Source organism: Acinonyx jubatus, chromosome B3 (assembly GCF_027475565.1).
Source record: "Acinonyx jubatus isolate Ajub_Pintada_27869175 chromosome B3, VMU_Ajub_asm_v1.0, whole genome shotgun sequence".
NCBI classification, from domain to species: Eukaryota; Metazoa; Chordata; class Mammalia; order Carnivora; family Felidae; genus Acinonyx; species Acinonyx jubatus.
This window is the reverse complement of record NC_069386.1, coordinates 123,179,069-123,191,949: the sequence shown is the minus strand read 5'-3', so window position 1 is coordinate 123,191,949 and position 12,881 is coordinate 123,179,069. Positions and strand designations below refer to the sequence as shown.

The 12,881-nt window shown below is 34.8% G+C and overlaps 1 protein-coding gene and 1 non-coding gene across 2 annotated transcripts in view; both read left to right on the top strand.

The window, feature by feature from the left end:
- GTF2A1 (general transcription factor IIA subunit 1) overlaps positions 1–12,881 on the top strand; it is a 42,942-nt gene that overhangs the window by 16,187 nt on the left and 13,874 nt on the right. Inside the window, exons 4-7 of the mRNA XM_015081766.3 lie at positions 778–842; positions 4,792–4,867; positions 6,029–6,162; positions 9,027–9,347. Coding sequence (XP_014937252.1) covers positions 778–842; positions 4,792–4,867; positions 6,029–6,162; positions 9,027–9,347 — 596 coding nt within the window. The remainder of the gene's footprint in view (positions 1–777; positions 843–4,791; positions 4,868–6,028; positions 6,163–9,026; positions 9,348–12,881) is intronic.
- On the top strand, positions 66–208 carry LOC113601693 (small nucleolar RNA SNORA79). The gene has a single exon (XR_003422977.1). It is a non-coding gene; the product is annotated as a small nucleolar RNA SNORA79 (small nucleolar RNA).

Sequence of the window (12,881 nt, the reverse complement as noted above, 5' to 3'; positions counted from 1 at the left end):
CAAATAATTTTAGCCTTTTAATCTTTTTTTGTTTTTTGTTTGTTTTTATTCCTTTTAATCTGTTTTGATGACTGTTCCTCCTATTGCCTTCAGGTCTGGCACTAGGATTTTAGGTCATCATAAATTAAAATTTGATTTTCTTCACTCAGAGAATATTAGGATAATGGGATTATCATTTATTCTCTGAAATTTGCGGAATCAAACACTTAATTCCTTTTATACTTCTGTAATATTGCCATTATTTCTGATTTATATTTTTAAAAACATTGTTGGAAGTAACTTAAGATTCTGGCAACTGTCAAATGGTACAAAAGGGCTCTGTAGGTTTAAAAAAAACTAGAGTTTTTTTTTTTTTAGCTCATTCTTAAGGGGTTAATAATTCATTCCAACAGTAGCATCATTATATCGATAAAATAGTTCATGCTGAGTTACCAAGACAGGATTAAATTGTGTTTGATGATTTCCAGTTTAAGAATGCACAGAGCTGTATACGTATAAATATTAGGTGTCTCACTACTCCATGTTCCCAAATTCTCTTGTGTCCTTATGTATTGTTACTTAATTCTTTTTTTTCATTGATGTTTTCTAGTATAAGATGGGTATGTCACAGCTGTTATTTATAGATATTTATAATATTCTGAGATATCAAATGGGTGAATGCATTTGAATGCAGAAAATGTGAAAAAATTTTTCAGCATTGTATAGCATTCTTAGGATTGTGAAACAACCTCATGGTTCCTTGTTTGCATGTGTCTTTTTTTTTTTTCTTTTTACTAGCTGCTGCACCACAAGTTATAGTTCCTGATTCTAAGCTGATACAACATATGAATGCATCAAACATGGTGAGACTCAAAATGTAGCACTTTGCTTGGCTCTACTTTAACTCAAAATTGTGATTATGCCTGGGTATGTTGTGTATTAACAGTCTGAAGTTTATTCAAAACTTGAGCAAAATGGCTGTTTTATTTAGTTTCCTAAATATTGGATTTAGCAGCAAATCTAAAGTTTAGCTTGATACTTAGACATTGAGGTTCATAAAATTATACAGTTTTCTGTTGAAAATACCAAAAGAATGGTGCTTTGTGAGAGCTGTTTTATTCCATGCTATTTTTGAAAATAGGTTTTGAGACCTACCAGACATACTGTGCCAATTATAGTTCTGTTTCAGAAGATCCATTAATTGCAAGAGGTCAGGAATGCTGAGAATTATAAGCTCTAAAAATGAAAATGAACTATTTGCATAGTTCAAGATAACTGTTTTTAAGATCAAACTTTTAAAAAGTTTTGCTCTGATTTAACCATAGCATAGCCTTTTAAGATTTATTACGACGTGTATGTTACTACTTTAAAGTGCATTTTAACCAGCTGAGTTATGTATTGGTCTTTTGATATTTCTAAGGGATATTCACTGAACATAAGTCCTTAAATTTTCACATTTCGTTTAGGGCATACAGTATTTCCCATCAAAAATAGTACCATATAACTAAAACTCAAAAAACCTTTTCAGATCCTTAGAGAATCCTTACCTATGAACTTAAAACTTTTTTTTAGTAAAACATTAAAATGAAGTCTTATTAGAATAGTTACTCCAGCACTTTCTTATAAATGACTTTTCTTCTGTTTACAATATATAGACTGTTAGTGGTGTCTCAGTTCTAACATTTCATTCTTAAATTCAGACAGATCTTTTATTTAATGATTAAAGAATCATTAAATGATTATCATTTAATCATGAGTCATTTAAATGATTAAAGAACCATTTAAAAAAAAAAAAATCTTAGCCTAACGCCAGCAATGAGATTTTTTTCAGATAGTTTTTTTTTTAAATGAAAAAGGAGTATTTTAATTTTTTTTTTTAATGTTTATTTTTGAGACAGAGACAGTGCATGAGCATGGGAGGGGCAGAGAGAGAGAGGGAGACACGGAATCTGAAGCAGGCTCCAGACTCTGAGCTGTTAGCACAGAGCCCGAGGTGGGGCTTGAACTCACGAACTGTGAGATCATGACCTGAGCTGAAGTCGGACGCTTAACCGACTGAGCCACCCAGGTGCCCCTGAAAAAGGAGTATTTTAAAAAAAATCACTTCTGTTCGGTGAGTGATGAGTAGTGAACCTCAAACTCATTTGTGATTGATAAGCCAGATAGGAAACAGGGCTCACCTACTAGACAAATGATTCCTTTTAAAATATGCCAGCCTTATAAATTTATAACTTGACAGAATTGCAAATTTCTGCACTATAGTGGAAATTACAGTTTTTAAATTCACAAAAAAAAATCAAGCATATCTATTTGTACTTCCAGTTAAAGTTGCTGGAATTAATTTTTTCTGCATGAAAATCACAAAATTCTAGTCTATTATGGAATCACAAGAATTTTTATCATTCAAAAATTCCATTTCAGGTCTAATACCCCCAATTATTATTTTTTAACCTCCACCCTTAAAAATAAAAGTCTAACTGTACGATATATATTGCAGTTGGTACTATTGAGACTGTTTCCTAGGGAATAACTTGTGTCATTTTAAAACCAAGTTTTGTAGAATCACTTGGAGTAGGCCCATCTTAGATTTTCTAAGAATTTTAAGTGTTTGCGAGAGAATTTTGAATTAAAATTGTGTTTAAAGAGACTGGGGCAAAATCAGTAGCCCATCTCTTACCTGTTTTTTACATCTCCTTGATTCCAAAAAGCATGTATTTAAACAGATCATGGGTCAGAAACGTCAATCAATAAAATGCATTAGCATATATATGTATCTTAGTATTTTATTTGATGTTGTCAGTCAGTGTTTGCCTCATACATTTTATATGTTCTGAAACATAATCACTGTGGGCTCCTTACCAATAAAAGGTTTTTGGGTTTTGTTTGTTTGCATTATTATTCCTGATTAGAAGATAGCCATTAAAAACAGTTTTGGGGTACCTGGGTGGCTCAGTTGGTTACACATCTGACTCTTCGTTTGGCTCAGGTCCTGATCTCACTGTTTTGTGAGTTTGAACCCCATGTCAGGCTCCATGATGACAGTGCAGAGTCTGCTTGGGATTCTCTGTCTCCCTCTCTCTCTGCTCCTCGCCCACTTACGCTGTCTCTGTCTCTCCCAGAATAAATAAACTTAAAAAAATTTTTTTTCTAAAAGTTCTAATTTTTTTTTTTTAAAAGGATTTTATTTTTAAGCAATCTCCACACCCAGCATGAGGCTTGAACTCTTGGGTCACATGCTGTACTGACTGAGCCAGCCAGGCACCCCAGTTTTGATTTTTTTAATAGTTATGCATGCTTTGGAAATGAACACATTGAAAAGTTAAGTAATTCAGTAAGAATGGAGGATAGTGGTAATATATTAGGTAGAAAGGTATTTCAGAGAAATTACAAAACAAGATCAGGGTACCAGGGTGGCTCAGTTGGGTATGTGTTCGACTCTTGGTTTTGGCTCAGGTCATGATCTCCTAGTTAGTCAGCTCAAGCCTCCATCTGTCAGCTCTGTGCTGACAGTGTGGAGCTTTCTTCGTATCTTCCCTCTCTCTGCCCTCCCTGCTTGTAGTTTCTCTCTCTCTCTCCCTCTCTCTCTCTCTCTCTCTCTCTCTCTCTCTCAAAATAAATAAACTTCAAAAATATTAAAAACAAAACAGGATCTTCTATCAAACCAGTGTTTCAGGTTCTCTTTATGAAATAATTGCTCTAATGCATTATTCTAATGCTATTTCATATAATATGAGAATAAATTTTCAGTAGATATCAATAAAGGATGGTTTGTGTATGGTATGTCACTCCAGAAATATTTATTGGTAGCAACTTGAACGTGCAGAGGTGTGTAGGTGGTCATTGGGTCATGTGTGATATGTAGAAACTAGAGTTGTCACTTTGCCAGTATAGGGAGATCTATTAATCTTATAAAATATGAATTATAAGCCCTTAATATGTTTTTTTAATGTTTAGTTTGAGAGAGAGAAACCGAGTGGGGGAAGGACAGAGAGAGAGGGAGACAGAGAATGCAAAGTAGGCTCCATGCTGTCAGCACAGAGCCCGGCATGGGGCCTTAAACCACAAACTGTGAGATCGTGACCAGGACCGAAGTCGGATGCCTAAGCGACTGGCCATCCAGGTTCCTCTAGGCCCTTAGTATTTCTAAATAATATTTCTCAGTAGTAAATGGCTGTTAACTTATTCCTCAGACTTAGATTACCTTTCATTTGCCTATACAGACAAGATTTATTAAAATAAATGAAATGCAGAACCTGCATTTCATGAAGAGAACCTGGTGGGGCTATAGCTGTATTCTGGGGACATAGTGGGAATTTGAGGCTTTAGGTGTAGAAATTACTTAGGCCTATTAAATGACAAGAAGAAACACATTTTCTTTTTCTTTCTTTTCTTTTTTAATGTTTATTTTTGAGAGAGAGAGAGAGAGTGCGCTCTGTGAGCAGGGGAGGGGCAGAGAGTGGGAGACAGAGGATCCAAAGTGGGCTCTGTGCTGGCAGTGAAGAGGGGCTTGAACCCACAAACCATGAGATCATGACCTGAGCCAAAGTCAGACACTTAACTGACTGAGCCACCCAGGCGCTTCATAGTACTCTACTTAGTTGAAGTACTTACGCAAAGCATTTAGGCTAGGTAGTCTTTATTGTATCATTTTATAAAATGGGATTTAGTCTCACTAGAACTTTTAGTATTAGTATACACTAAACAATAAACTTCCGAATACTATTAAAATGTGCCAGAGTTAAACTGAGGTACTCTTGTGCCCATATGTGGTTTTGATTTTTTTCCTTTGCTTCCCCCCCCACCCCGCCCCAGAGCGCTGCTGCTACAGCTGCTACCTTGGCACTCCCTGCAGGCGTGACTCCTGTTCAACAGATATTAACAAATTCAGGTAATTAGGAATAACAGCACCATTATTTATATGTGTAACTCAGAAAATTGTACCGTCTAGGCTTTGTTTTGGCCTCATTGAAAAAAATCAGTGTTTCTTTTGTGATTTAGCTTATTAGGTTATTAAAATAAGATCAAGTACTACTGCACATTAAATGATAATTATTGCTGAGGATGCAGTAGGGAAGATGAAAATTGCACTTGAGCTTTTGATCTGTGAATAAGAATCCTATTTATTGAATGAAGTATAATCATATAGAAATAACATAGATTTTTACACCTTTACATAGATTAATACGTACATAGATTTAATACTTACATAGATTAAACACCTTTAACTTGCCAAATAAATTAAACTTGACTCCTTTGAACAAATTTGTGATATCAAACTAAGTACTCTGTTTTATATAGCATGTCTGCATAAACTGACAAAATTTACTTGGGATTTTTGGCATATTAACGTTGGAAGAATTTATGTGGCTTTTAAGTATTCTTTCTGTAATCGTAATTATATAATTTCTTATTATTTTGCCAATAAAATTCTAAATTTGTAAAGAACTTTCTACATATTTTTAACGTGTAATTGTTGCTTTTTAATTATTTGAAGATTCTGCATCATCTAAAACAACAAAGAGAGGGATTCACTTCTGTGTATAAGCCATGCATACAGTTAGGATTATGTGGCAATGATAATTGGTTTAGCAAGCTTTGGTTGTTTTTAAGCGTTTTGAAACTAAGTACCCTGGTGCTTTGGCTCAAGATACTAATGAACTGTTACGCTTTCATGTCTTGAAGCTTTAAAAACAAAGAGCCCCTGAAAACATCTGATCTTGCTTACTGCTCTTTCATGACTCCTAACACGTTAGTAAAGATAATTTAAACTTCTAATCAATTCTCATAATCTGTTGTTAAAACTTTATTGGAAAAGAGCTTTAGGAGGATAAGTAAGGAAAAGAAAACATTTTAAAACATTTATAAAACATGGAGAAAAGTGAAGAAGGTAAGTTTGCTGTGTATGGGTGACAACGCTTAATAAAATCGTTAGACTTCTTATTTGAGAATTAATAGGGCATTTTGGTGGTTTGACATTTACCATGAATTCATTTATTTTGAGATGGTTACTGCTAAAATGGTAACTTGTAATATATATGTTTTGCTTTAGGCCAGCTTCTTCAAGTAGTCAGAGCAGCCAATGGTGCCCAGTATATCTTCCAGCCTCAGCAGTCAGTGGTTCTACAACAACAAGTTATACCACAAATGCAGCCTGGTGGAGTACAAGCCCCTGTTATACAACAGGTAATAGAGTCATAAGTTACGATCACCATCGGGTTCTTTTTTCTTCTTCTGTTTGAATTCTCTGGGTGGTTCCCTTTCTCTTTCTCATGGCTTTGTCTATACGAATGCTTAGACTATTCTCTAATACTATACATCCTGTCATTCTAAATTACTCCTGTATACGTCACAGCTTAACTTACATTCAATATGTTTAAGACTAAGTTGTCATTATCCTTGCTTATCTTTCATCATCCCTCCGAACATGTTTTTCGGTCAGTGGCACCACTTTGCAGCTTCCTAAGCCTCCCAAGTTATCTGGTATTCATTCAACAAATATTTACTGTGTGGCTGTGTATCAGGGTCTTTGCAAGGGACTAGAGATTTAAGAGTGAACAGAGCAGGCATGAATCTTATGAAGCTTATACATTTTCTGGAAGTGGGTGTGGGGTGTGGGATCCTCCCCCTCCTTTACCTTTAATATGCAACGTATCACAAATTCCTACCAATTCTTAATAGCTCCTTTTTTTCAGATTGCAGTTTTAACATGTTTGCAGTTCCTTAATATGTTTGAAACTAGTTTTCTTTTCTCAGACTCTCTTATCATTTCCTTAGTTCATGCTTTCTTAATTTCTCACTTAAAATACAATTATCCTCTCAGTACTATATATATATACACACACGCTATATACTATGTGTAAAATGTGAGCGGGGCACCTCGGTGGCTCAGTTGGTTAAGCGGCCGCCTTCGGCTCAGGTCATGATCTCGTGGTCTGTGAGTTTGAGCCCTGCATCAGGCTGTGTGCTAGCAGCTCAGAGCCTGGAGCCTGGTTTGGATTCTGTGTCCCTCCCCTCCCCCCAGTAGTGCTCTATCTCTCTCTCTGTCTCTCAAAAATAAATAAATGTTAAAAAAAAAAAAATTAAAAAAAAACGTGAAGGTGTGTGTATATACATGTGTGTGTGTGTATATATATATAATTACACATACCATATATATATACACACTTTAATACTATATGTTATCCTCCTAATTGATTTCCCTGTAGTCTTGTGCCCTCCTAACCTGTTACTCTGTATTTGTAGTTATTTTTCTAAAATCCTTAAAATAATGATTTCCCCTTGCCTATTGGAAAAAGTCTAAACTCCTCAGCATGGTTCACAGGATCTTTGGGTTTTTTTGGATCTTGTTTTTTGTTCTCTTCAGGTTTATTTCTTGCCATGCTTCTAGTTATCTGCTTCAGCTGCTGTTTAGATCAAAGTTAAATATTTGTATCTACTTGTGTGCCAGGTGTTAAACTCTTATACTGTGAAGACAAAGAGGAAAGAGAAATGGTTATTTTCTTGAGGAACTTAGGTACTTTAAAAAAGAGACACATAAATACATAATGTTTGTATAATAGTATGAAGATAGAGGTAAGATCAGAGAAGCATTAATCCATCTGATTTACACCTTTCCAGATTTTCTCCTGCTATTACTTTTGGGTTTCACTTGATATTACTCTTCTACTTAGAATGTCCTTTGGCCTTCGTTCCAGCAACTCCCTCCACTCCCGCTGCCCCCCTAGGCAAACCAACCAACTGACCACATGGAAAAACCTGGCTAATCTTCCAAGCACAAATGAACTCAAGTATTAACCTATTAGGAAGGCTTCTCTGACCATACCTTGTCCCTCAAGCTGAATTTAATACTCTGTCCCGTGTTTTCATAACATCATATCATACTTCTGTTACACCTTCTTTTTTTTTCTTTAAAGTTTGTTTATTAGAGCGTGCAAGCAGGGGAGGGGCAGAGAGGGAGAGAGAATCCCAAGCAGGCTGTGCACTGTCAGCATGAAGCCCAGGGCTTGAACTCCGAAACCAAGAGTTGGACGCTCACCCAACTTGAGCCACCCAGATGTCCTTAAGCCTTCTATCTTCTTGAGTTGTTTTATTGCTTTGCCTATGCACCATTAATCTGTAAACTTCTTAAGAGAAATATTGTTTTATTTTGCATTCCTTGAAACTAAAGGCAAATAATTGCCATTCATTGTTTTTATTTATCACTAGGAAGTCTCTGCTTTTTATTTATTAAGAAGTATAATTATAAATATGTTTATTATAAAAGATATAATTAATATTTGTTGATATGTTCTTTTTGAGTTGTGGTTTACCTTAGAATTCCAGATGCTGAAAGGAACTTGAGAAATTGTCTGATCTGGTGTGGCTGCATGGTTAGAATCAGCTGGGGAGCTTTAAATGATTACATTTCTGCTCACACCAGTGAAATCAGAATAATAGGACTGGGGCCCAAGTACCAGTATTTTTTAAGTTACCAGGTGGTTGTAATTTGCAGCCAGGGTTGAGAACCATTGATCCTAGTATAACAGTGAAGTGACAAAAGCCAAGGGAGGTTAAGTGACATGCCTCTGCTACATCTCTATCTGGGATCTTAGACAAAACTAGGACCTAAGACTTCACATTTCCAGTGCGGTGTTCTCCACAGGGAGGCAGTGTAACATAATAATTAGAGCAAAGTCAGAAAGTCTAGCTTAAGATTTTGCCTTTTAGTGACTGGCAGGTTGGTGAGTTACTATACCTATCTATACATCAAATAAATAAACTTATATGTAACTCTTAGTCCAGAATCTGCCATGTACATATACATAGCAAGTGCTCAGTAAATGAAACAGTTATTTTCAGAAAATCTTTTTTCCTTCAGAAATTTGAATGGTAAAATGGAAGTGGATCAGTATACTAGTTAAACATTCCTTTTATGCCTTGGTAGTTTTAACGGTGTGAGATACGGTCATTTTTGGTGACTCTTCAGCTTTTAGGTCTGTCTGTGTACCACATGAAACTGAGCTGCTTGGTCCTCTGACTAGTTCTAATATGGGTTTCTTTTGCCTTAGGTACTGGCCCCTCTTCCTGGAGGGATTTCACCACAGACGGGTGTCATCATTCAGCCACAGCAAATCTTATTTACAGGAAATAAGACTCAAGTTATACCTACAACAGTGGCTGCACCAACACCGGCACAGGCACAGATAACTGCAGCTGGCCAACAGCAACCACAGGCCCAGCCTGCTCAGCCACAAGCTCCATTGGTGTTACAGGTTGATGGAACTGGGGATACGTCATCTGAAGAAGATGAAGATGAAGAAGAAGACTATGATGATGATGAGGAGGAAGACAAAGAGAAAGATGGAGCTGAGGATGGGCAGGTAGAAGAAGTAAGTTTGTAGTAAAAGACTTGAAATGAGAAACTATTAGTTTCTTTTACCCGGTGCCAAACTGATGAATTATATTCTATTTTTTCAGAGGCCGTTAGGGTATTATACAATACAGATTTTAATATAAAGTTAGATTTTTAACCTAATAAGGGTTTTAGATTTTTCTGGTTGTATTTATCTTCATGAAGTATTGTTTCATATAGCTGACAATAAAAAATGTGTATCAAATTGAGTTGTATTTATAAAGAGGGTGGAGACAGTGCACGTAATGCTAGTTTTCTGGCTTATGCATTCACAATATGGTTTAAACATACGACATTGGAAGAACAGATAAATATGGTTAATCTTTTGCTTCAGTAATTAGAAAGGTATGGCAACATTTGGGAAGAGAGGAAACTTGAGAAAAAAGCTGAATGTGACTTCCTTTTGGTCTGTATTCCATATCAGTTCCTTACATCACTTTATCTACTCTTAGTGTCCATCATGAGTTAAGCAAAGTATTCTTTCTTAGTCTTTCTTAGTTATGTATTTCTAGAAGCGTATATTTTTGTTTATATATCTTTGTTTTCCTTAGTGTTCTTGCTTAGTTACTTGTGTTCAAGGTGACATTTGTCTTAACAGTATTTGTTGTTACTGCTTTCTGCAACCTAAGATGTAAATTTGTTTATCCTAGTACAAATTTCTTTAAATTATCTAATGTTTTTTTAAAAAATATTTAAGATAAAAACATCCTTACATCCACCTCTAGTTAAAAATAATCCCATACTTTGTTCAAGTCCCCTGAGTGCCTCGCCCCAATCCCTTCTCTTCCCTCTTCTTCTGTCATCAGAGTAACCATGCTCATGAATTTTGTGTTTACCATCTGTATTTATATTCCTGAAGAGCATATTGTTTAATTGTGAATGCCTATTTATAACATAAATGGAGTAATTTCTGTATTCTTCTGCAGGTTGACTTTTTTTTCCCTCAAGGTGGTATTTCTGAGGTTCATCTAAGTTACTGCATATACCTAGAATTATTTTCACTGTTGAATATACCATAGCTTATTTATCCATATCTGATGTGATGGGTTGTGTCTACTTGTTTACTGTTATAAAATATTTTGGAGTGTGTCTTCTGAGGACACACGCATGACTTTCTTTTAAGTGTTATACCTAACCATTGAATTACTAGATTCTAAGGCATGCACATCTTCAACTTTACAATAAAATGCCAGATTGTACTAATGTCTTCACTGATACTTGATATTGTTAGGCTTCTTAATTTTTGGCAGTCTGATAGGTAGAAAGTGGTGTTTCTTTTTGGTTTTAATTTGCATTTCCTTGATTAATCATGATATTTATCATCTTTGATTCTTTCATGTTTTCTCAGTTGACAATTAAATATTAAAAAGGGCAGCTTTTCTTATCTTATTGGCTAAACCTTCCAGAACAATATTGATTAAAAATAGCAGGCACCCTTATCTTGTGTTTTTTTTTTTTTTTTTTTTTTTAAGTTTATTTATTTTGAGAGAGTACGTGCATGCAAGCAGGGGAGGAGAAGAGAAAGACGGGGAGAGAGAATGCCGAGCTCCACTGAGTGTGGAGCCACGTAGGGTTTAATCTCAGGACCCTGGAATCATGACCTGAGCTGAAATAAAGAGCCACATCAAGAGACGCTCAACCACTGAGCCACCCAGATGCCCCTTTCTTATCTTATTCTTAATCTTAAAGGGAACCCTTTCTATGATTCACTATTTAATATAATGTTTACTATAGATTTTTTTATGGATATGTTTTCTCTGGTTAAGGAAGTTCTCTTTTATTCAAATTAACTACGAGCTTTGCTTTATTTTTTATATCATAAATAAATATTGAATTTTATTAAACACTTTTTCTGCAACTATTAGATCATCATACAATTTCTTATCCTTAATCTGTTATTTATAACTAATTGCACTAATTGGTTTTCTACATGTAAACCAATTTTGTTTTCCTGGGATAACATGACTTGAGTATTGCCCTTTTTATGAATTGCTGAATTACTTACACTTAGTTCAGGATTTTTACATGTATATTCATGAACAATACTGTCTGATTTTCTGTTCTCATACTCTTTTTACTAGGTTTTCAGGTTTATGATAGTCTTATAAAATGAATTCTGGCAAATATTCCATCTTCCTTGGACTTTTTTTTTCTAAGATTATACTTAATTGTTCTGTGAATATTTGTTAAAGTATGCTGTTAAAAATATCTGATGCTAGTAATGTCTTTACTCTGTTCAAGTATCTTTCTTTTTGAGACTGAATAAGTTACATTTTCTAGTATTATATATTTAAATGTTTAATTAGCATAAAGTTAATGATAATCTTTTTGGTGTCAGAATCATATGTAGTCATTTCCTTTTTTTTAATATTCTCATTTCTGATATTATTTGTGTCTTCTTGCCCTTCTTTTCTTGTTCAGTTTTGCCAGAGGCATATTGATTTCATTGATGTTTTTTAAGAATCAACTTTTAGCTTTATTCTCGTTAGTGTATTTTTTTCTATTTCATTAATTTTTGTTGTGACTAAACTGTTTTATTTGTAGAGAATATGATCTGTGTGACGGGACTTGCTTTATGTGGTCACTATTTGCATATGCTTCTGTATATTTGAAAAGACTGTTTTCTGCAGTTGTTTTGTTGTCTTCCGTATGTACCATTAGAATTAGATTGTTAATCATTTTCTTTGGATAGTCTACTTACATATCTAAGGTAAGATATGTCTACCTTACTGAAATTTTTTGTGTGCTGACACCATCATTGATTACTGAGTGAGATATGTTCAGATCTCCTACTATGATGGTGGATTTGTTTTGTTTTCATTATGCTTTTTATAATTTGAACCTAAAAATGGATGTACATAAGCTTAAATATGTGTTTTCCAGTGAATTGAACCATTTATGATTATATAGTTTCCTGTTTTATCTACAATTTTTTTCCCCATACAGTCTGTTTTGTGTGACATTAATAGAGCCATGTCAACTTTGTTCAGTTAGAATCTGCCTGCCTGGTATGGCTCTGTTCATTCTTTTACTTCGACATTTTTTTGGATCCCTAAGTTTTAAGCGTGTCTTTTTTATGTGAAATACTGCTGTGTATGCTGTCATGTTACAAAATTTTTATATGGGCCAAGACTATTCAGTAGGAAAGAATGGTCTTATTCAACAAATGTAGCAACCAAATATCCATCTGCATGCAAAACAGTGAAGTTGGACCCCTACCTCACACCATATACAAAATTAGCTCTTAATGGGTCAAAGACCTAAATGTAAGAGCTAAAACTATAAAACTCTTAGAGGAAAACAGGACAGAAGCCTCACAACACTGGTTTTGTTAATAGTTTCTTAGATGGGACACCAAAAGCACAGGGAATAAAAATAATAATAACATGGACTTAATAGATTAAAAACTTATGTGTGTCTAAGGACTATGTCCAAAAAGTGAAAAGACCGTCTACAAAATAGGGGAAAATATTTGCAAATCACATACCTGATTAGAGCTTAATATCCAGAA